This window comes from Oncorhynchus nerka, linkage group LG22 (genome assembly GCF_034236695.1).
Source record: "Oncorhynchus nerka isolate Pitt River linkage group LG22, Oner_Uvic_2.0, whole genome shotgun sequence".
NCBI classification, from domain to species: Eukaryota; Metazoa; Chordata; class Actinopteri; order Salmoniformes; family Salmonidae; genus Oncorhynchus; species Oncorhynchus nerka.
In genome coordinates, this window is record NC_088417.1 from 73,791,365 (window position 1) to 73,816,485 (window position 25,121).

The window sequence follows — 25,121 nt, forward strand, 5'->3', positions numbered from 1 at the left end:
ATATCACTGGAGTCATAGCAAATCAATTTGTGCCACTTGCGTAGCCTACCTGGAGCTGGCAAAGTCATTTAATAAATAGCCTATAAGTTCAGTTTATTGTTGTTGTAGCCTTATTGCTTAAACAAGTTAAATCGACACCAATTGAATGCTCTGGCGAGTTTAATAAGGGCGCCATGTAATAGCTTGCAATAATTATTATTTTGAGGAAACTCGAATTTAGCTTCTAACGTCGTTACTATGATATTCCTTCTTAATTGGCTCGATAACGTTATGGAAAAAGTCTTTATTGGATATATACGGCAACTCTTCTCTTGCTGAGACAAAAACTAATTGGGCTAGTTTTCAGGCCTTTTGGGCGGGTTTTGAATGGTCATTGTTACATTTTGTTTTTAGCTTGACCTGGCAACCCTACTCTGCATTGTTACAAAATTTGGGAGGCACATGGCGATGTGGTACAGAGCTAGATTTGTCCTCTACACGTTTCTGGAGGCTTCACACCCTTCATATGGAGCCTCCGACCACATTCTAGTTTACGCCTCCGCAATGGATTAGTTTACTGAGATGGGCGCAAATATACAGTACCAGTCAAAAGTTTGGACACACCTACTCATATTTAAGGTCGAGAGCCATGCGTCCTCCGAAACACAACCCAACCAAGCAGCGCTGCTACTTGACACAAGGGCTACTTAACCCGGAAGCCAGCCGTACCAATGTGTCGGAGGAAACACGCACAGTGGCGACCGTGTCAGCGTGCACTGCGCATGGCCCGCAACAGGAGTCGCTAGTGCGCGATGGGACAAGGACATCCCTGCCTGCCAAACCCTCCCCTAACCCGGACGACGCTGGGCCAATTGTGTGCCGCCCCATGGGTCTCCCGGTCGCGGCCAGCTGCGACAGAGCCTGGACTCGAACCCAGAATCTCTAGTGGCACTGCAAATAAAACAATCTCGGTCGACCAACAGCCAACTAATCGAATAATTGGGGTCTGCCCCAGATTTCGATCACCCGAAGGAAGCGCAGAACCATGTAAATACGTGCACAATTAATTTTTTAAAATGTATTTGACCCTTATTTAACCAGGCAAGTCAGTTAAGAACAAATTCTTATTTTCAATGACGGCCTAGGAAGAGTGGGTTAACTGCCTGTTCAGGGGCAGAACGACAGATTTGTATCTTGTCAGCTCATGGGTTTGAATTTGCAACCTTCCGGTTACTAATCCAACACTCTAACCACTAGGCTACCCTGCCGCTCCAGGGAATGCTGATTGGCTGACTGATTTGACAAAACATGTATTTTTATTGCTCTAATTACGTTGGTAACCAGTTTATAATAGCAATAAGACACCTTGGGGGTTTGTGGTTTAAGGTCAATATATCCTTGCTAAGGTCTGTATCCAGGCACTCAGAGATGCGTCGTGCATAAGAACAGCCCGTAGCCGTGGTATATTGGCCATATACCACATCCCCTTGGGTATTATTGCTTAAATACAATAAACATCCTGAAGAGAGAAGATTGTCGTGGACCTTCTCGCTTTATCACCAGTTGATTTTGGCGGGCTTTTAAGACTGCTCCTAGAACATGACAACACAACAAGCTGGAATTCTCAGTGTATTTTACTGGACTAATTAGGCTGTCAATATTTCGGGACAGTGGATTTGAGTTGAATAGTCTGCTGTAGTTTGGGATCTGCTTCAAGTAATATCAGACAAGTTGTGGTCATGATCCAATATTTTCATAATATACTTTGAAATTAGCATTGCAGGAGTGTTGGTGAAAATGTTTGTAGTCATCCTTATATAATGTGTCATGATTGAAATACAAATGTAATGCTTTTTCATCCATGTTGGCCTTATCTTCTACCATTAACTGCTTTCAGACCTCGTCATGCTGATCAGGGTGAAATTCAATGGTGAACGAAAATATGTGAAGATCATTGACCTGACACTTGAAAATCTTTTGATTGGAGGTATACTTTTAATTTGTGATTGGAAATAAATGTATTGTTTTCATACCAGTCAATCTGATTACTCTTACCATTACGATTGCAGTTCTATTTGTAGGTTGTTTTAATGTTTGTCACAGTTTTCCTGAAATTTGAGATCCCATTTACTAGTTTCAGAGGCAAAGCTGTGTGATGGGTCTGGAACTGAAGTTGATTATATTATATATTATATTATGAGGAGGTGGTGACACGGCCAGACCTTGGTGTTTTCATGCTCACGCTGACCAATGATGCTAAAGGTATGTGCTGGTTTTCAAGTCTTGGTTACTTGTGGCATCACTTTCAATATAACCATACATTTGACATGCCTGTATTGACATCTTTGTGTATTTAAGATGTCTCTGGCAGTACTGTGATGGGTGGTTCAGACCATGAGTCAGTTGATACGATCATATTGAGCGAGGATGGAAGCCCCTCACGAAAGCGTCAAAGATATGATGACGAAGCAAAACATGTACGTTTGTAATTCATTCTTCAAATCAAGTGGCATCAAATGGATTTTTCATTGCTATTTTTTTTTTACAACTAATAGAGAGCATACTGAAGAAAAAGCCTGGTGGAGAGGTTGTCATCAAGGGATACTCCAAAACTAAAAGCCTGACTGACTGCACCAGACTAAAGATGATCAACATTCTTGTTTCGGCGATGACGGCGACTCATGGGTAAGTTTAAAGGAAGGATTCATAATGAAAATTGTTGAGCATTACTTGCTCCCATATCTGCTGAATGTCAAAAATGACTACTGTATTAGTGTCTCAGTCACATAATTGGTTAGGCTACTGCTGACCATCCACTGCTATTGGTAGAATATTTTTCTTGTATCAAACTCGATGGGCATGATACTGATTCAAAAAATCACTCCTAATATTAAGCTGACTAGCATTGGGGACCAATGCTGCTTGTGGAGATTCTGATTGCCGCCTAAACATAACATTATATTCTTGTCAGGACATCACCACCGCGTGAGAGAAACATTTGTACAAGGCATCATCTCCTTGTTCCTATACCTGAAGGATTCCTACACGACAAATGGATATGTAAGTATACATTACAACTGATAAAGGGCATCTGCTTTTAATTCGTCTATGTGAGCAAATGGGACTTGATTATTTGTTTTTTCTTTCAAGATTAGTAACCATGTTAATTTTCTTAAGGAACATTACTACGACCCTAATAGTGGAGAAGGGTACCTCTCGTATAGAATCAAAACCATTCAGAGGAATTTGGCTTCATCAGAGAAACGGCCCACTCAACTATACTCTGGAGGGCCAACTGCTTAGAGGGAGTCCAGTCCATCCACTTTGGCTACCCTGAGGGAAGACCAGTGCAGAGAGGCCATTTATCTTATGAAGCATTCTTCTGATGAAGAAACAGTCAAACAGAAGATGAAATTGACCTTTGAGTACAGGAAGATGACCTACGACCCGAGTAAATGCTCCACCATCCTAACCGAATTTCCACGCTTTCTTGATGTGAAGGGTTTGATGTGAGTTTAATGTCCAGATGCCAGTTCAGGTTGACCAGTAATAGTAGTTCAATGAATGTGTAGGCTGGGGATTTACTCAAACTCTGTTTTGGAGGTTAAAGTGGAATGTTTTTGTCTTATTTGTTTCAGATTGAACATGATTTTGTGCTGCTGTTTGGAGAGGGAACATCAGTCAAGTTTTTGGAGAGGTGGCCAACTACATTCAAGCAAAAGATCATCCTTCTAAGCAAAAACCTAAGCAAGGCAGAATCTGCAGTTGATGAGGGAGCTGAGGGATGAGGGAGCTGACACGAATGCTGATGGTTACCGAAACACCACTTCATGATACATTATCCTCGTTGTATGCGCTACGAGGCAAAACATAATTTCTTTAAAAAGCAACTGAAGAGTTTTAAGAATTTCACTATGACCTTAGCCAAGAAACAACAAAATGACATGGCATATAATTGGGAAACGTTCAGCCAGGGTAGACTAGCTATCAGCCAGGGTAGACTAGCTATAGGTCCAGGAAAGATGTCAAGGCTCAATGACCTGAATGAAAGCCATGAGATTGCTACCAAGTTGAATGTCTCAGTGCACACAAATGTTTTGTCAGTTAAATGGGTTAAGCACCATGGTACAGAATATCGTCTTGATTTGGCCATATGTGGTGAAGTAGCCATTGAAGTGCCAGTATTTTACAAAATGAAGGCTATTGTTCTGAAAGAGGAAAATGTTTTTTTGGTTAGGTCAGCTCTTGAAATCTTATGTTTTGTTGATCATTTGCATGCATTTGAAGTTGTTTTGAAGCCAAGTCCACCATGCAAGGTATTTCATGTAAATGACATCATGTACCACAAACCTTTTGATTTGCTCATGTCAAATGGAGCAAGGGATTGTTTTGACTACATTAACAGTTTAAGCCAGGGCTGATACTTATGGTTAGGTTGTGAAAAACACGTTTGTTTTTAATGTAAATGTCAGCATTTTCCAACAAACCTATTGATTTGCTCATGTCATATGGAGCAAGGGATTCTTTTGACTAGATTCTACTCTCACTTGATAACAGTTTCAACCAGGGCTGGGACTTATGGTTTGGTCATAATGAACATATTTGAATCTTGAAACAGCTTTGATTGAGTTTATTGTGAAATTCCTAGTGCCTTTATAACATCTCATTTCCATTTACATGGGGGAAGAGTAAATACATTAACACTGAATAGAGTAAACACATTTTTACTCTAATACTCGAATAGTGTCACTATAACACTTAAAGTGTTGAATACCTCAGTGTTAATTTTGATCAACACCGGCCAGTGTAGTGCAGTGTTAACTTTCTGCACTCTGTGTTAAAACACTAGAAATGTAACACTTGTGTAGAGTGGGACCATATGTACTCGCTGACAGTGTTAAATTGAACACTTAAAGTGTTGATTTAACACTTTCACATTTACTGTGTAGGTAGACACCAACACCATAATAGGGAGGAGACGGCTGGTTCATAAATGTGACCTGAACAACATTTGAAAACCGTTCCCCTTCAATACAATGGTTTAAAATACATGGGGGGTTCATAGGTGCTCTGCTGTGATAGGCTAAAATAAATGCTGTTTAGTGATCACCAGAGAGGAGAAAGGAAGGAGGGGAGGCAGGAAGGAAGATATGAGATGTAGAGGAGCTGACACTGACTGCTTTGCTTTCTGTTGTTTGCTGTTTCCCTGGTGACCAAGCCATATCTGATGATGTCATGGCTGCGAGGGTGTGTGAGAGACGCTGATATCGTAAATACTGTCCTTAACTAGGTCATAATATAAGCTTCCTACACCCCACCCAGACCCCTCCCTCTTCAAGTACAGACTTATCAACATACACTTCCCACCTTTTTAAAATCCTAACTCCTTACAGCTGTACAGGACCCCACCTCCATCCCACCTCTCCTATCATCCCAGGACCCCACCATAGTGCCCTCCGTATGAACTGAGGCAGGAGCGTGAGGCCAGTGTAAATGTTGCTGACTTGACAGAGAGCCAGGAGAAGCCAAACAGTCTTCAGAACTTTGCCGCAGTCAGAGAGAGCATCAGGACATGTTTCCGTTTTTCAGGAATACAGTATTTTCAAACTAGCTCGTTTACCATTAAAAACAAATGTGGGGACTCCATTCAGGTGTCTTTTTACCCCTGCTACGTTAGTTCACACAAACATTACATTCAACCACAGCTAGAGGGAAATCAGTCAGACCGTTATGCCTCGTGTTCCTATGGTAAACATGTCAAAACATAGTGTGTATATTTTGGCTGAAAACAAGGTGTCTACGAGGGCATAGTGTCATTCCATTCAGCGGTTACATGGTTTTAGTGGGTAGGCTGTCATTGTAAATAAGAACGTTCGTGACTGACTTGCCTAGTTAAAGGGGAAATACAATAAAAATCCTTTACCATTGTATTGTGATTAATGGATTATTAGTTTAGTCAGACAGCTCCCCCATTTTTAGCTGCAAGTTGATCCAGTTACTGTTTGTGGGTCTCCAGCCATGTCAGAGTTGATGAATCACTTGTTTTGCTGGTCAGACCATTCTCCTCACGTGAGTTACTGTCTGTATGCCATCTAAGAATGAAAAGTGATACCTCTCCCTGGTGTGAGCAGTCCTTTTCAGGTAATGTTCTGATTCCAGACACTGTACCCCAGTGGTGAGAGCACTATCACACTCCTACATCTCACCCTAGAAGTCTCCTCATAGCTATTGTCCCCCCCCCAGCCAGTTACTGCCTAACCTTATATTGAGCAGTTCAGTGGGCACTCAAGATGAACAGTTGGCAGGCGAGAGAGGTGTCACACCTCCACTGGATCCCTCGGAGGTTTCTTGTTCTGTCCCTGCCTGTTAAACTAACCTTATACTGGCACTCAATATCAATAAGACATTAGACACAGAAGAATTTAAAATTAAACTGAACTTTATTTCATAATCAATATATAAGATACAAAAATACTGAGCTCTGGAAAGGACATCTTACTGCATCTTTCCCATTATCGCAGCATATTCTAGCAACATCTTCTCCCAACGCATTACCAAACGGAGTGCAGTTTAAGCAGTATCTAAATGGACCGTTTCCCATTGCTATGTCACCGTGTCCATTGTTCAACATTTTTAACAAAACATGATTGTACAGACTTTGGTCACCATGTTTCATTATGATTGTGTGCATCTGTGCAGTGAGTAGGAGTTCTTTGGTCACCATGTTTCATTATGATTGTGTGCATCTGTGCAGTGAGTAGGAGTTCTTTGGTCCAGTTCGGTCTTGGAAGTTCAGGTCGCTCCTGTTTGTTCAAGTTAAGACGTAGCGTTTCAGTCTTAAGTGATTGGCTGAGAAAGGGAGCGTACTCAGGTGTAGGGTGACTGAGCGTCGTCATGTTTTAGGAGTTGTTGTTCAGGATCTGCCTAGGTCGCCCGTATCCAGTCATGCCAGCCTGAGATGCCCCCTTGTTGGTGCCCATCTGCAGGCCGATGACACTCCTTCCCTCATTCAGCTGGTCCTCTGAGAACTCGCGTTTGTTCTCCACTGACTTCCTGCACAGACAAAGTCATGTCCATCATTTTAATCAAATTTTACCCTTTACCTAAATGGGAGTATGCAGAGAACTACGAGCTCCGAAAACGACAGTACTGTTTCTACAGAGAAAAGGACAGAGGCGCCAACTTACTTATGGAACCAGTTGGGGTCGCCGCGGTAAGTCCCATCGTCCCTGGTGACAGCCAGACTTCCCAGGGTCATCAGGGTCCTCTGGACAGCAGCCAGGTCTTTCCCTGACAGACAATTAATACACAGTACTGCACATCAGATATGTTTAATAAGTTCAGCTACTGTATAGCAGAACAGTGAATGTAGCATTCATGACTAGACCGGGTGACTAAGCAACAATAACATTTTTAAACATATCCATCTGTATAGCATGCTAGTTGAGCCGAGAAGTGATGTGTATGACATGGAATGTGTGTGTGTGTGTGTGTGTGTGTGTACAGCTGATCGCAGCTGGCTGGACATACCCTCCCAGAGGTCAACTGTCTGGAACATGTCAGTCTTGGTGATACCATACTTCTCAGACGCATTGAGGAATTGTGAGATTTGCTCCATCTGTTTGAAGGCCATGCCTGAGCTCTGGATCTTCCTGATGGGCTTGTTCCCACTGGACAAGCTGTTGATCAGTTCACACAGCACCTGAAGAGAGCGAGAGGTGTGAGAAATGTACTACCTGTGCAAGACTGTCTTAGATTTTGTCTCCCAGTCACACAGGCACTCACACATCCGTCCTTGAGCCAGTTCTGCCAGCCGGTCTTGCCTGCCTCAGGTTGGCCCACTCCAGTGCCACACTGGGCAATGATCCACTCAGTCAACCTCTCTTCCAGATCCTGGTCATACTTTTTATCGATTTTACTCTGTACCTCACGGCTCAGACCGTAGGAGGGACCTTTGTTTGCCATTGCTGTTCCTACAGGGAGAGTGATATCGTTTCAGATAAGGCAAGCAAACATTGGTTTGTTCTATTGCATATTGTATTGACCATCTATACATTTAAGTTACATAGAAGCTAACCAAAGTATAGAAAACAGTGAAAGAGCTGGCTTAACCCTTAAGGCTTTAAAAAATTAAAAAGGCATCATATTTATTTTATCCATAACTACATTGGCAGCTTAAAACTGTGGCTCACCTAGGTTAAAGGACATCCTACTGACAAATATTTGGGCACACCTATTTAAAATGGCAGGCGACCTAATTACCAGGGTTAAAAATCAGCTGTCAATTAGCCACATAATTAGAGTTTGGCTAAGAGAAACAATTAAACACGGGTGTGATCATTAGTCCAAGAGTTTCTAATGGACAAATTCAGGTAGGTCCCGCCCAGTTTAGTTCAATTTGCTTCTGTTTAAGAAACGTTTTGCAACATAATTGACTTAATGAATACACCCCACATAAACACAATTTACTGTAGAGGTTTGAGATGATGTATAAGTAAACTTAGAACCGTTGGACGGTGTTTACTTAGGCAGCTCAATTCTGATATTTTCTTCTTTGTAATTGGGTTAGGCGGATCACATCCAACTTTTAAGGTGAATTCACCGCCACCTGCTATACTGGAGTGTGAGGCCAGTCATAGCCTACGTACATGAAATTCTCTTCATTACTCCTGTTCGTTTAAGTAAGTAAAATAGAACACTAGACACCACTTCCCTCCCCCCACTACACCACCCCAGCCCCATCCAACTTCTCTAACCCTTTTACACAATCTCTCCCTATCTTCATCATACAGCTAACAAAATATCAACACATGCTCCACCGTTTCCTCCACTAAACACTCATCACACAGACCTGTTTCATGCCTCACTATCAACCACAATGTGGATTCTGATATTTCTTCCACTAATTGGTCTTTTGACCGATCAGATCAGCTCTAAAATGATCTGATTTGAAATGATCTGATGTGATTGGTCAAAAGACCAGTTAGGCTGCATTTACACAGGCAGCTCAATTATGATGTTTTTCACTTATTGGGCTCAAATCAGATCAGCTCTGAAAAATATCTGATGTGATTGGTCAAAATTGGGCTGCCTGTGTAAATGCAGCCTTAGTGGAAAAAATATCAGAATTGGGCTGATTGAATTAATAAATACACAAAACACAAAAAAATCTATACTTTGAGTTAATATGAGGTAGGTGTAGGTGAGGAGCCTCTTCCTCACATAGAAAATTCCATGAATACTGTGATAGATTGTCTATATGTGTAACAGCGGCAGCTTAACTCTTTCTCGTTTTGTCTTGGCTCAACAGACCCACTTAATAGACGGAACAGTGCTCACATTCATGTCCCTGGCCTGTCCAAGCCCTCCAAACTGGCAATGCGTCAACACAAGTACAGTAGGTCCGCAAATGTGACTGCAGTCCTATGATATAGATCTGAACTCTGATCTGATCTTGAGTTTGGGGTTCAGAACTTATAACAGAGAGCATAAATGCCTCCCAACTTGAAGAAAACTATGCCAGGGGGCAGTGGTGTAAAGTACTTAAATAGAAATACTTTAAGTACTACTTAAGTCGTTTTTTGCGGTATCTGTACTTTACTTTACTATTTATATTTTTGCCAACCTTTCCTTCACTACATGTCTGGGATGGGGTTTGGCCTGGGGTAGGCCGTCATTGTTAAAATAAAATAAAAATCTTAACTGACTTGCCTAGTTAAATAATGGTTCAATAAATAAAACAATGTACTTTTTACTCCATACATTTTCCCTGACACCCAAAAGTACTCGTTACATTTTGACAGGAAAATGGTCCAATTCACACACTTATCAAGAGAACATCATTGGTCATTGCTACTGGCTCTGATCTGGCGGACTCACTAAACACAAATGCTTTGTTTGTAAATTATGTCTGAGTGTTGGAGTGTGCCCCTGGCTATCCGTTAAACTGTTTGGTTGGCATAATATGAGAAATTTGAAATGATTTATACTTTTACTTTTGTACTTATGTATATTTAAAACCAAATACTTTTAGACTTTTACTCAAGTAGTATTTTACTGGGTGACATTCTTTTACATGAGTCATTTTCTATTAAGGTATCTTTACTTTTGCTCAAGCATGACAATTGAGTATTTTTTCCACTACTGCCACGGGGGCACATGTAGATCAGAGCATACAAATGGACAAATGGACCACCAGATGGAGACTTCAGATTTAGACCCAATTCTTGCACAGTATAATCAAAAAGTCTCAACACCTGTGCTGCGATCTTGAACCATAACTATCACAGAACCTCTCAGAGCTGGGGGTCAAAGGTTGATGTCATCTCTCTGTGAGCCTGCTGCTCTCATTGACTTCTAGCTGCTTCCTGTCCTCCTCCACAGCCACACTCTGCTGTCTACATCCTGTTTGGCATAGTCCTCCCAGCTGGCTCTCTGTCACGTCCTTCCTTTCTCACTGAGGTAGCTGTTAGAGTAAACTTTCACAGACCTGCTCACACTCTTCTGTGTATTAGAGCCCATCAAAGTCCCCTGCAAGTGGAAAACCATATGGCCCAATGTATAATATGCAATGTAAGTAAATGCACAGGGAATTATGCTAGCTAGATGAGATTGTTGGGACAAATGTATACATCCAAAATTACCTTATGATCTTACTGTATGAGTCAAAGTCTGGCATAGTGAATATAACAGGACATTGCTCAGAAGCCACTCAACATGTCCCGCACTGACACAAATGACTGATGGTTGGTTGAAAAAAATGATAATAAGATTGTGGGAGCTGTACTGTTAGATTTCAGTGCAGCCTTTGATATTATTGACCATAACCGGTTGTTGAAAAAACGTGTTGTGGTTTTTCAACCTCAGCTCTGAATCCACGATATGGTAATCTGATGGAACTCAGAGGGTTTTCTTTAATGGAAGCTTTTCTAATGTCAAACATGTAAAGTGTGGTGTACCTCAGGGCAGCTCTCTAGGCCTTCTACTCTTTTCTATTTTGACCAATGACCTGCCACTGGCATTAAACAAAGCATGTGTGTCCATGTATGCTGATGATTCAACCATATACGCATCAGCAACCACAGCTAATGAAGTCACTGAAACCCTTAACAAAGAAATGCAGTCTGTTTTTGAATGGGTGGCCAGTAATAAACTGGTCCTGAATATCTCTAAAACTAAGAGCATTGTATTTGGTACAAATGATTCCTTGGGTTCTAGACCTCAGCTGAATCTGGTAATGAATGGTGTGGTTGTTGAACAAGTTGAGGAAACTAAATTACTTGGCATTACCTTAGCTTGTAAACTGTCATGGTCAAAACATACAGATTCAATGGTTGTAAAGATGGGGAGAGGTCTGGCCGTAATAAAGAGGTGCTCTGCTTTTTTGACACCACACTCCAAAAAGTAAGTTCTGCAGGCTCTAGTTTTGTCTAATCTTGATTGTTGACCAGTCTTGTGGTCCAGTGCTGCAAGGAAAGAGTTAAGCCGCAACTGGCCCAGAACAGAGCGGCACGTTTTGCTCTTAATTGTAATCAGAGGGCTGACATAAATACTTTGCATGCCAGTCTCTCTTGGCTAGAGTTGAGGAGAGACTGACGGCATCACTTTTACTTTTTATAAGAAACCCTGTGTTGAAAATCCCAAATTGTTTGCATAGTCAACTTACACACAGCTCTGACACACACACTTGTTCCGCCAGACATGCCACCAGGGGTCTTTCACAGTCCCCAAATCCAGAACAAATTCAAGAAAACTTACAATATTATATAGAGCCCTTATTGCATGGAACTTCCTTCCATCTCATATTGCTCAAATAAACAGTCAACCCGGTTTTTAAAAAACTGATAAAGCAACACCTCGCGGCACAACGCCTCTCCCCTTTTTGACCTAGATAGTTTGTGTGTATGCATTGATATCTACTTGTGCCTTTACATTTTTTTTTATGTAGTTCAGTCCTTGAGCTGTTCTTGTCTATTGATGTTCTGTATTATGTCATTCTGTATTATGTTTTATGTTTTGTGTGGACCCTAGGAAAAGTAGCTGCTGCTTTTGCAACAGCTAATGGGGATACTAATAAAATACCAAATACCATGTTGCTGCATGGTGAGTAAGATAAAATATTATAAGTAGGAGCTAGAATTAACAGCAACATGCTCCTCTCCTCTTTACGCGTGACTCAAAAGTCTACATTCAGGTATCAGTTAAAAATCCACATTGATTCATGCTATTGCAATAGTAATGTGTTTGGAAAGGAGGTGGAGGCACTGCTTGTGTACATGCGTCAATGTCGGTGTTGTAATCTGTAATGTAATTTTTGGATTACCAAAACTCAGTAACGTAATCTGATTACTTCCAGTTACTTTCCCCTTAAGAGGCATTAGAAGAAGACAAAAAGGAAGATGCTTGGACCTACTTTTTTAAATATTTTCAGTGGTATTGTTAACAAACACGCCCCTACAAAGAAAATTAGAATTAAAAACAGGTTCAGCCCCTGGTTCGACCATGATCTAGCAGAGTTACTCCACCTCAGGAATTGCATTTGACGAAAGGCTCGGCACACGGATACTCAGGTTGACTGGCTATCGTTCAGGTAAATGAGAAATAAGTGCACTCAGGCTATCCAGAAGGCCAAAGTTAGTTAATTTAAGGAGCAGTTCTCTCTCTGTGGGTCTAACCCCAAGACATTCTGGAAAATGGTTAAAGACCAGGAGAATAAACCTTCTTCCTCACAGCTGCCCATGTCTCTTAATGTTTAGGATGTGGTTGTTACTGACAAGAAGCACATGGCTGAGCTCTTTAATCACCACTTCATTAAGTCAGGATTCCTATTTGACTCAGCCATGCCTCCTTGCCGTCCAACATTTCCTCATCTCCCACCCCTTCTAATGCGACTATCCCCGATGCTTCTCCCTCTTTTTCCCCAGCCCCGCTACAAAGTTTCTCCCTGCAGGCATTCACTGAGTTCGAGGTGCGAAAGGAGCTCCTTAAACCTGACCCCAAAAAACTATCTGGGTGAGATGGTTTAGACCCTTTCTTCTTTAAGGTTGCTGACCTTATCATCACCAAGCCTATCTCCGACCTTTTTAACCTGTCTCTCCTTTCTGGGGAGGTTCCCATTGCTTGGAAGGCAGCCACGGTTCGTCCTTTATTTAAAAGGGGAGATTAAGCTGATCCTAACTGTTTTGGGCCTATTTCTATTTTGCCCTGTTTATCAAAAGTGTTGGAAAAACCTGTCAATAATCAACTGTCTGGCTTTCTTGATCTCTATAGTATTCTCTCGGGTATGCAATCTGGTTTCCGTTTAGGTTATGAATGTGTCACTGCAACCTTAAAGGTCACCATTGCAACCTTAAAGGTCACCAAGGTCACCAATGATGTCACCATTGCCCTTGATTCTAAGCAATATTGTGCAGCTATTTTTATTTACTCGGCCAAAGCTTTTGATACGGTAGACCATTCCATTCTTGTGGGTCGGCTAAGGAGTATTGGTGTCTCTAAGAGGTCTTTGGGCTGGTTTTCTAACTACCTCTCTCAAAGAGTGCAGTGTATAAAGTCAGAAAATCTGCTGTCTCAGCCACTGCCTGTCACCAAGGGAGTACCCCAAGGCTCAATCCCCAAGCTCTTCTCAATTTACATCAACAACATAGCTCAGGCAGTAGGAAGCTCCCTCATCCATTTATATGCAGATGATACACTCTTATACTCAGCTGGCCCCTCCTCAGATTTTGTGTTAAATGCTCTACAACAAAGCTTTCTTAGTGTCCAACAAGCTTTCTCTACCCTTAACCTTGTTCTGAACACCTCCAAAACAAAGGTAATGTGGTTTGGTAAGAAGAATGTCCTTCATCCCACAGGTGTGATTACTACCTCTGAGGGTTTAGAGCTTGAGGTAGTCACCTCATACAAGTACTTGGGAGTATGGCTATACGGTTCTCTGTCCTTCTCTCAGCACATATCAAAGCTGCAGGCTAAAGTTAAATCTCGACTTGGTTTTCTCTATCGTAATCGCTCCTCTTTCACCCCAGCTGCCAAACTAACCCTGATTCAGATGACCATCCTACCCATGCTAGATTACGGAGACATCATTTATAGATTGGCAGGTAAGGGTGCTCTCGAGCGGCTAGATGTTCTTTACCATTCAGACATCAGGTTTGCCACCAATGCTCCTTATAGGACACATCACTGCACTCTATACTCCTCTGTAAACTGGTCATCTCTGTAAACTCGTCGCAAAACCCACTGGTTGATGATGTTTTATTTATAAAACCCTCTTAGGCCTCACTCCCCCCTCTCTGAGATATCTACTGCAGCCCTCATTCTCCACATACAACAGTCACATTCTGTTAAAGGTCCCAAAAGTACACATATCCCTGGGTCGCTCCTCTTTTCAGTTCACTGCAGCTAGCGTCTGGAACGAGCTGCAAAATACACTCAAACTGGACAGTTTTATCTCCATCTCTTCATTCAAAGACTCAACCATGGACACTCTTACTGACGGTTGTTGCTGCTTTGTGTGATGTATTGTTATTTCTACCTTCTTGCCCTTTGTGCTGTTGTCTGTGCTCAATAATGTTTGTACACTGTTTTGTGCTGCTACCATGTTGTGTGCTACCATGTTGTTGTTATGTTGCTACCATGCTGTGTTGTCATATGTTGCTGCCTTGCTGTGTTGTTGTCTTAGGTCTCTCTTTATGTAGCGTTGTCTCTCTTGTTGTGATGTGTGTTTTGTCCTATATTTACATTGTATTTATTTTTTATTTTTAATCATAGCCCCCGTCCCCTCAGGAGGACTTTTGCCTTTTGGTAGGCCGTCACTGTAAATAAGAATTTGTTCTTAACTGACTTGCCTAGTTAAATAAAGGTAAACATAAAAAGAAAAAAAGCCTTTGAATGTCATTGAGAAAATAGAAAGGTCTCAATGTATTTTTTCACAAACATCCTTTCTGAATCGAGAAGTAATCCAAGAAGTAATATTGATCGAGTTTTTCAAAAGTCTCGTGTCGGATTACAATAATTTTGCTGGTAACGTTACGTAACTGATTTACATTTAAAAAATGTAATCAGATTACATGTAATCAGTTACTGCCCAACCTTGCGCGTGCGACACACACACACAGACAGATAGATTGTGTCTAGAATAGAATCCAAGATGGAGATTCAGATTTGCCATGCTTGCATAGTATTTTTGCGATCCATTGTGTTATAATTCTGTTTTGACCCGGCAACACGTATTTCAATTCTTTCTCAGAGGGTTTTTGTCAATGTTTCTCAATATGCATGGTTGTGTGCACTGCTATGTTTGTGTCAGTTGTTAGCACTTGTTTATGTTGTTCAGTTCTAACACAGAGAATGCTTTACTTCCTAAACCTAATACATCAACTCCAATTTGTAAGTCGCTCTGGATAAGAGCGTCTGCTAAATGACTTAAATGTAAATGTAAACTGTCATCCAGTAGTTAATGACTCCTAGACCAGAGCTATTAGAGCTACTGTAATACATCATAGTTCCATGTCAGTATCTTTCCTCACCCACAGCAGAGCAGACTACGGTTCTTACTACATATGTTATATGGAATGTGGCGGAGGGACCTGTTGTTCTCTATCTGCCAGCCAAGTTATTGTAGGGGAGAGTGGGGTAAGTTGAGCCAAAGAGGTAAGTTGAGTCACCCGTGTTTCTAGGAAATCAAACACAAAATTAATCATTTGACCAAATATTTAGGAAGAGGTCATCATTTCATGGAGTCTGTGAACTAAGAAACCACATGGAAAAAGCAAGTTAGGTCCAAAAAAACTGATTTTCAAGTCAAATGAATTTATGCTAAAAGGTTTCATGATGCTTGTATCTAAACCAAAGTAGATCAAGGCTCTGCATCTGTCCTCGTGCTCCTAGACCTTAGTGCTGCTTTTGATACCATCGATCACCACATTCTTTTGTAGAGATTGGAAACCCAAATTGGTCTACACGGACAAGTTCTCGCCTGGTTTAGATCTTAACTGTCGGAAAGATATCAGTTTGTCTCTGTGAATGGTTTGTCCTCTAACAAATCAACTATAAATGTCGGTGTTCCTCAAGGTTCCGTTTTAGGACCACTATTGTTTTCACTATATATTTGACCTCTTGGGGATGTCATTCGAAAACATAATGTTAACTTTCACTGCTATGCGGATGACACACAGCTGTACATTTCAATGAAACATGGTGAAGCCCCAAAATTGCCCTCGCTAGAAGTCTGTGTTTCAGACATAAGGAAGTGGATGGCTGCAAACTTTCTACTTTTAAACTCGGACAAAACAGAGATGCTTGTTCTAGGTCCCAAGAAATAAAGAGATCTTCTGTTGAATCTGACAATCAATCTTAATGGTTGTACAGTCGTCTCAAATAAAACTGTGAAGGACCTCGGCGTTACTCTGGACCCTGATCTCTCTTTTGACGAACATATCACAGACAGGTTTCAAGGACAGCTTTTTTCCATCTACGTAACGTTGCAAAAATCAGAAACTTTTTGTCCGAAAATAATGCAGAACAATTCATTTGTGTTACTTCTAGGTTAGACTACTGCAAAGCTCTACTTTCCGGCTACCCGGATAAAGCACTAAATAAACTTCAGTTAGTGCTAAATACGGCTGCTAGAATCCTGACTAGAACCAAAAAATGTGATCATATTACTCCAGTGCTAGCCTTCCTACACTGTCTTCCTGTTAAGGCAAGGGCTGATTTCAAGGTTTTACTGCTAACCTACAAAGCATTACATGGGCTTGCTACAAAGCATTACTTGGGCTTGCTCCCACCTATCTCTCTGATTTGGTCCTGCCGTACATACCTAGACGTACGCTACGGTCACAAGACGCAGGCCTCCTAATTGTCCCTAGAATTTCTCAGCAAACAGCTGGAGGTAGGGCTTTCTCCTATAGAGCTAAATTGTTATGGAATGGTCTGCCTACCCACGTCTTTACTGAAGACTCATCTCTTCAGTGGGCTATATGATTGAGTGTAGTCTGGCCCAGGAGTGTGCAGGTGAACGGAAAGTCTCTGGAGCGACGAACCGCCCATGCTGTTTCTGCCTGGCCGGTTCCACTGTGATTCTCTGCCTCTAACCCTATTACAGGGGCTGAGTTTAATTTTTTTTTAACTAGGCAAGTCAGTTAAGAACAAATTCTTATTTTCAATGACGGCCTAGGAACAGTGGGTTAACTGCCTGTTCAGGGGCAGAACAACAGATTTGTACCTTGTCAGCTCGGGGATATGAACTTGCAACCTTTCGGTTACTAGTCCAACGCGCTAACCACTAGGCTACCCTGGCTTACTGGTGCTCTTTCATGCCGTCCCTAGGAAGGGGTGTCACTTGAGTGGGTTGAGTCACTGATGTGATCTTCCTGTCTGGGTTGGCGCCCCCCTTGGCTTGTGCTGTGGCGGAGATCTTTGTGGGCTATACTCGGCCTTGTCTCATCATGGTAAGTTGGTGGTTGAAGATATCCCTCTAGTGGTGTGGGGGCTGTGCTTTGGCAAAGTGGGTGGGGTTATATCCTTCCTGTTTGGCCCTGTCCGGGGGTATCATCGGATGGGGCCACAGTGTCTCCTGATGCCTCCTGTCTCAGCCTCCAGTATTTTTTATTATTTTTATTTTACCTTTATTTTACTAGGCAAGTCAGTTAAGAACAAATTCTTATTTTCAATGACGGCCTAGGAACAGTGGGTTAACTGCCCGTTCAGGGGCAGAACGACAGATTTGTACCTCGTCAGCTCAGGGATTCGAACTTGCAACCTTTCAGTTACTAGTCCAACGCTCTAACCACTAGGCTACCCTGCCGCCCGGCTATGCTGCAGTAGTTTATGTGTCGGGGGGCTAGGGTCAGTTTGTTATATCTGGAGTACTTCTCCTGTCTTATCCGGTGTCCTGTGTGAATTTAAGTATGCTTTCTCTAATTTTCTCTTTCTTTCTCTCTCTCGGAGGACCTGAGCCCTAGGACCATGCCTCAGGACTACCTGGCATGATGACTCCTTGCTGTCCCCAGTCCACCTGGCCATGGTGCTGCTCCAGTTTAAACTGTTCTGCCTGCGGCTATGGAATCCTGACCTGTTCACCGAACGTCCTACCTGTCCCAGACCTGCTGTTTTCAACTCTCTAGAGACAGCAGGAGTGGTAGAGATACTCTTAATGATCGGCTATGAAAAGCCAACTGACATTTACTCCTGAGGTGCTGACTTGCTGCACCCTCGACAACTACTGTGATTATTATTATTTGACCATGCTGGTCATTTATGAACATTTTAACATCTTGGCCATGTTCTGTTATAATCTCCACCCGGCACAGCCAGAAGAGGACTGGCCACCCCTCATAGCCTGGTTCCTCTCTAGGTTTCTTCCTAGGTTTTGTCCTTTCTAGGGAGTTTTTCCTAGCCACCGTGCTTCTACACCTGCATTGCTTGCTGTTTGGGGTTTTAGGCTGGGTTTCTGTACAGCACTTTGAGATATCAGCTGATGTACGAAGGGCTTTATAAATTCATTTGATTTGATTTAGCCTATTTGAAAAGTGTTTTAAAAAGTACAAAGTGTTTGTTAGGTGTTAAGCCTGTGTTAAAATTTGCTTTTGTCTGTTTCTCATTTTAAGCATTTGGGATTGAGTTGAATTGTCTTTGGGAAATAAAGATATACATGGGTTTAAAAAGGTAACAATAATATTTCATTCAGTACAAAAATTTGTAAGCGGCATAACTTACCCTGTCCTGCGGTTCAACTTAACTTACCCTGTCCTGCGGTTCAACTTAACTTACCCTGTCCTGCGGTTCAACTTAACTTACCCTGTCCTGCGGTTCAACTTAACTTACCCTGTCCTGCGGTTCAACTTAACTTACCCTGTCCTGCAGTACAACTTAACTTACCCTGTCCTGCAGTTCAACTTAACTTACCCTGTCCTGCGGTTCAACTTAACTTACCCTGTCCTGCAGTTCAACTTAACTTACCCTGTCCTGCAGTTCAACTTAACTTACCCTGTCCTGCGGTTCAACTTAACTTACCCTGTCCTGCGGTTCAACTTAACTTACCCTGTCCTGCGGTTCAACTTAACTTACCCTGTCCTGCGGTTCACCTTAACTTACCCTGTCCTGCAGTTCAAATTACCCCATACCGGTGTAAGTTGTGCCAAGTGACCAGTTTTTTGGGGACAAACTATGTTTTCAAAATTGTAATGTTTACATGAATTCTCATTATTTTCAGGGCTACACAACATCCTGAAATATATGTAGATATCTTGGTTAGAAAAAAATACTATATTTCCCTTGAAGGAGTGATGCTGAATGTAAAAAAAATGGCTCAACTTACCCCACTCTCCTCTGTCACAACCAGAAACAGTTTGTAACAACAACCCTTGTAAATACCATCATAAATACCAGATTTTGCTCTAACCAATCTGAAGGGCTGTTTTATAATCTGAGGATCTGCCTCCAAGCACTGTGTTAGCATGCCCAGAGAGAATCCCCACCTCAGTACAGAGCACATCACTGGCTGGATCAGGCCTTATCTGAACATGGAGGCTCTTGATTGGGTATATGAGGACTGTTATGGGTCAGCAAGGGACAGGGGCCATAAGATCACTACATATATTACACTAACCTTTCCCAACCTCACTCTAGCCTTATATCAAGTGTCTAACGGGCTCGATAAACTGTGAAAAAACTTAGGTTAAACCTGTCTGTGTGCTGCGTCACAGAACCTGAATACATCCATGTGTGATTGAGAGTTTATAGATCTGTTTACTGCCCTTTTCCCCAGGAATGGAACAGAGGAAGGGGGGGGGGAATAAGCATAGTCTACTGTTGTATTTAAATGTTTTATTAAGCTTGTAGTTATTCAGGGGATCCCACTGAGACCAGGGTCTCATTTACAATGGTGCGCTGAGGAATACAAATAAAATAAACTGCAAGTTCCAGAATCAACACTTCAGCTTCAAATACCACAAATACAATTATTTTTATTAAATCCGAACAGTTGCAATTCTCCTTCAATTTCATTCAACATTAAAGTCCTAAACTGCCCTAGAGGCAGTTAACCATCCCTGTGAACAGGTTCGGTATGTCATATTTTTGTATTTCAACAGTGAAGTGAGGAAGGTCGGAAGCTTGTGTAGTAGAGCTTTGTAAACAAAAAGGGAGTAGTGAAGGGATCTACGGGACGTCAACGAGGACCAGCCAACTGTTTGATACAGGAGGCAGTGATGCGTATTAAAACTGTCACCTGTGATAAAGCAAAGGGCGCTTTGGTAGACGATATCCAAAGGTTTAAGAGTAGTTTCTGCTGCATTCCGATAAATGATGTCACCATAGTCAAGAACTGGTAGGAAAGTTGACTGTACAATCTGCTTCCTGCTGTTTAGGAAGAGGCATGATCTATTTCTATAAAATAAGCCTACTTTAATCTCAGTTTCTTAGCTAGCACATCCCTATGTTTTTACATGACAAATTATTGTCAATCCAAAAACTCTGATATGTATAGGAGTGAACCTTCTTGATGTGCATGGAGGGGAAGGAGTGGGGCAGGATAGACCTGTTGGCTCCCGACAGCTGCTCTTCTGAGGATCAGGCCTGCTGCTACAGGTCCAGACCAGATCTCCCTTAATCAGCCTGTAAAGCCATCTTGACTTCCTATTACCCAATATGTGCTCTGTGCCCTCACTAATACATTACTCATTTTCTACTGTTACAGATTACATTATTACAGAGATGTGAAACAGCGTGTGATAGCTACTGGGGTTACTTCACAAAATATCCATCATGCAGTGTTCCGAAAGCAAATGGTCCATGTAAATGTGACGTCACAGTTATCAGGGCGTCCACTGTAACATCCACTGTTATATTGACCCCTGGACATACCAGCATAGGTCATATAATCCCTCACATCTACACAGTTTGACACCATAGCTGCACTCAAGACTGATACCAGAGGATGGACAGGGAATGAGGAGGCACCATGCATTACAAAACTCTCTCTGACCGCACGTTGAGATACCTCCATCTCCATCTCCAAGACACAGCACATACAGCACGATGAAAGAAAGTACCCCTATAGTACTTCATGAATTTGTCTTGCATGGAGCTAGCAGTTTTAAACAGGGGTGTAGACAGTTTTTGTGTGAGAGATCGCTGAGAGCAGGACTTGATAAGAAGCAGGATCTGATAGTGAACAGGATCCATCTGATAGAGCCTCTCTGGGCAGAGTGAAGAGAGAACGGAGCCTTACAGAGAGACTTTTAGGAAAACCTAAAAGCCACAGCGTCATTCATTGAGGCTTCTTAACATTTTATGAAATTAATAAATTAGTTACATGCCATGTAGTGACTGAGTGTGAGAGGGCAGGTGTGTGTGTTTAGTGTGTGTGTGTTTTTGTGTGTGTGTGTAATTAAGAGACTGAATATAAAATAGGTCAGGTTATCCCCCATGTCAATTTGTCTACACCCTTTTCGCCCTCACTCATCCATGTTAACCTAAAAGATACTTTTCTAAACAATAGAACACTGTCAGTAGCAACTTTCCAGGCATGCCAGAGAAACTACTAGACACCATTTAGACACTGTCTGACACACCAGGGCACAGTTTTTCAGAAAGTATCTATTCGGATCGATTATTGGATAGGATTAAGTGCAAAGAAATAAATAGAACAAGAGTCCCCATTCAAGTCCATGATTTGTCCATTATATTAAATAGATTTCTATACGTTTCATCCTAACCGATAGTCGAATTCCAGATATATAACTTTTGAAAAACTTGGCACTGGAAATTCAACCGTATGAATAACAGGTAGAGCCTGATAGTAACACACTCCGACAGAGATGAAGGTGTTAAGAAGTAGCCAGGCATGTACTTACAGTGTTTAGTTGGGAGCAGCTGTAGTTGTTGAGATGAGTTCAGGTGGCTTCGGACCTGTGGTTCTGTGAGCTGGTGTGAAAGAGTTCCTCTCTTCCCCTTTACAACAGAGTACAGAGTCTGCTCTCAGGGAGTGCCAGCTTAAAAAGAACAAACACGCTCTCTGAAATTACTTCACCACAAGAGAAAAAGCAAGTGAGAGAGAGAGAGGGGAGGAGAGGAAATGAAAGAAGGGGAGGGAGGGAGGAAACCGCAGCCTTAAAAGGATATGAGCTTTTTTCCTCTCGATTTTTCTAGAGCTTCTAGTCTTCTTATTTCATTCTATGACACACCCTTTTTTTCTTTCTCTCTTTATCCCCCTGTAAGTGTACCTCCTTATTTGGGAGCAGGACAGAGAGAATGAGGAACCACTGCCAAAGGGCTTGGTTTGGTCAGGAATTCTCCAAATATCTTCCTCTACCACTTTGTCTAGAGAACATAAGGAGGGACCCACTGGGCGCAGACGTCAAGTCAACGTCTATTCCATGTTGGTTCAATGTAATTTCACTGAAATTACGTGGAAAGAACGTTGATTCAACCAGTGCGTGCTCTGTGGGGAGGGAGAGAGGAAGGGCGAAAGTAGAGAGTACGATGGTTTAAGGGGACCAGGGGGAGGGAGATGCGTTCAGTAATTAGAGAGGATAAGGAAGGAGGCACTGCTATAGGGAAGTTGATTTTATTGCCTCTATATTAATTGTCTGTTTTTGGTTATTTATTACGTTGTTTGTTTGACAAACATTAAAATGAAATGTCTGGGAGCCATGAAATCACTTTTGTTCCATGAGATAAGTACAGTAAGATAAGTATGTGAGGGCATGAGTGAATGAGAGGAAGTAGAATGCAAGTGCGTCAGCCAAAGTGCAAGTAATGCTGATTTGTTTTGCTTTGTTGGGTGTTCAGTTAAATTCCTCATCCTTTTTAGTTTTTTACATTTTCCTCTTGGCTCTAAAGAACATACACCCCCTCACATATAAACACACCCATGCTAATGGTACATGACATCATTACATTGACAGCAAAAGCGGGGCATGCCATAGCTTGAGAGGCCATCGAGGTTAAACATTGACATCACAGATGACATCACTGAGAGGAGTCAGCATTGGAATGAAGTAACTGTCTGACCCCAAAGGTCGTTCCAATGAAAGGTATTGGGTAATGTGTCAGTGTCATATTAGCCTCTAGGCTATTCTGTTTATAGGTGCCAGGTTGTGTTGTGTCTTTATTGTCAGTTGTTCTCCATCCAAGGGCACCAGACTGGACTCGTTACCCCTGGCAACAAGGATATCTCTTTAGCCACCAGACCTTGGGCTACTGAACTTGTAAACCTTAGACACACATAGCTATTGAATCTGCAGGGTTTAGTCTCCACTAAAGCACAACATGGTTTAATGTCCTAAACTGAATTGGTCCAATGAAAATGCCCAGCTAGAGGAGAGAAGCAAACCAGTTTGTGTGAACATGGTCAATTAACCTGTGAAACTGTGTGTGGTCCCAGAGCATACCATTTTTTTTAAATTTTTTATTTTTTATTTCACCTTTATTTAACCAGGTAGGCTAGTTGAGAACAAGTTCTCATTTGCAACTGCGACCTGGCCAAGATAAAGCATAGCAGTGTGAACAGACAACACAGAGTTACACATGGAGTAAACAATTAACAAGTCAATAACACAGTAGAAAGAAAAAAAAGGGGGGAGTCTATATACAATGTGTGCAAAAGGCATGAGGTAGGCGAATAATTACAATTTTGCAGATTAACACTGGAGTGATAAATGATCAGATGGTCATGTACAGGTAGAGATATTGGTGTGCAAAAGAGCAGAAAAGTAAATAAATAAAACCAGTATGGGGATGAGGTAGGTGAAAATGGGTGGGCTATTTACCAATAGACTATGTACAGCTGCAGCGATCGGTTAGCTGCTCAGATAGCTGATGTTTGAAGTTGGTGAGGGAGATAAAAGTCTCCAACTTCAGCGATTTTTGCAGTTCGTTCCAGTCACAGGCAGCAGAGTACTGGAACGAAAGGCGGCCGAATGAGGTGTTGGCTTTAGGGATGATCAATGAAATTCACCTGCTGGAGCGCGTGCTACGGATGGGTGTTGCCATCGTGACCAGTGAACTGAGATAAGGCGGAGCTTTACCTAGCATGGACTTGTAGATGACCTGGAGCCAGTGGGTCTGGCGACGAATATGTAGCGAGGGCCAGCCGACTAGAGCATACAAGTCGCAGTGGTGGGTGGTATAAGGTGCTTTAGTGACAAAGTGGATGGCACTGTGATAGACTGCATCCAGTTTGCTGAGTAGAGTGTTGGAAGCCATTTTGTAGATGACATCGCCGAAGTCGAGGATCGGTAGGATAGTCAGTTTTACTAGGGTAAGCTTGGCGGCGTGAGTGAAGGAGGCTTTGTTGCGGAATAGAAAGCCGACTCTTGATTTGATTTTCGATTGGAGATGTTTGATATGAGTCTGGAAGGATAGTTTGCAGTCTAGCCAGACACCTAGGTACTTATAGATGTCCACATATTCAAGGTCGGAACCATCCAGGGTGGTGATGCTAGTCGGGCATGCGGGTGCAGGCAGCGATCGGTTGAAAAGCATGCATTTGGTTTTACTCGCGTTTAAGAGCAGTTGGAGGCCACAGAAGGAGTGCTGTATGGCATTGAAGCTCGTTTGGAGGTTAGATAGCACAGTGTCCAATGACGTTCCGAAAGTATATAGAATGGTGTCGTCTGCGTAGAGGTGGATCAGGGAATCACCCGCAGCAAGAGCAACATCATTGATATATACAGAGAAAAGAGTCGGCCCGAGAATTGAACCCTGTGGCACCCTCATAGAGACTGCCAGAGGACCGGACAGCATGCTCTCCGATTTGACACACTGAACTCTGTCTGCAAAGTAATTGGTGAACCAGGCAAGGCAGTCATCCGAAAAACCGAGGCTACTGAGTCTGCCGATAAGAATATGGTGATTGACAGAGTCGAAGGCCTTGGCAAGGTCGATGAAGACGGCTGCACAGTACTGTCTTTTATCGATGGCGGTTATGATATCGTTTAGTACCTTGAGTGTGGCTGAGGTGCACCCGTGACCGGCTCGGAAACCAGATTGCACAGCGGAGAAGGTACAGTGGGATTCGAGATGGTCAGTGACCTGTTTGTTGACTTGGCTTTCGAAGACCTTAGATAGGCAGGGCAGGATGGATATAGGTCTGTAGCAGTTTGGGTCCATGGTGTCTCCCCCTTTGAAGAGGGGGA

At 42.3% G+C, this 25,121-nt stretch overlaps 1 protein-coding gene and 1 long non-coding RNA gene across 2 annotated transcripts; one reads left to right on the forward strand and one right to left on the reverse strand.

Moving 5' to 3' along the window:
• Nucleotides 1–418: 418 nt before the first annotated feature.
• On the forward strand, nt 419–4,594 carry LOC115104699 (uncharacterized). Its single transcript, XR_003859797.2, has 8 exons — nt 419–1,026; nt 1,877–1,966; nt 2,114–2,241; nt 2,338–2,456; nt 2,535–2,664; nt 2,951–3,039; nt 3,157–3,488; nt 3,618–4,594. It is a non-coding gene; the product is annotated as an uncharacterized LOC115104699 (long non-coding RNA).
• Nucleotides 4,595–6,400: 1,806 nt separating this feature from the next.
• Nucleotides 6,401–22,020, reverse strand: LOC115105678 (transgelin-2-like). The gene is made up of 5 exons (XM_029627966.2): nt 21,837–22,020; nt 7,765–7,952; nt 7,510–7,681; nt 7,167–7,269; nt 6,401–7,032 (listed from the first exon to the last, which is right to left on the reverse strand). Exons 2-5 carry the CDS (start codon nt 7,942–7,944, stop codon nt 6,879–6,881), a joined length of 609 nt encoding a protein of 202 aa, XP_029483826.2. The 5' UTR covers nt 7,945–7,952; nt 21,837–22,020; the 3' UTR covers nt 6,401–6,878.
• Nucleotides 22,021–25,121: the final 3,101 nt, after the last annotated feature.

Bases quoted from the DNA above. Each gene is read 5' to 3' on its own strand.
- LOC115105678 (XM_029627966.2), bottom strand. From the start codon at position 7,944: ATGGCAAACAAAGGTCCCTCCTACGGTCTGAGCCGTGAGGTACAGAGT. The intron at 7,270-7,509 runs GTATGTCCAGCC...ATTGTCTGTCAG, and splicing joins GACAGTTGACCTCTGGGAGG to GGAAAGACCTGGCTGCTGTC. The intron at 7,033-7,166 runs GTAAGTTGGCGC...TTGTCTGTGCAG, and splicing joins GACCCCAACTGGTTCCATAA to GAAGTCAGTGGAGAACAAAC.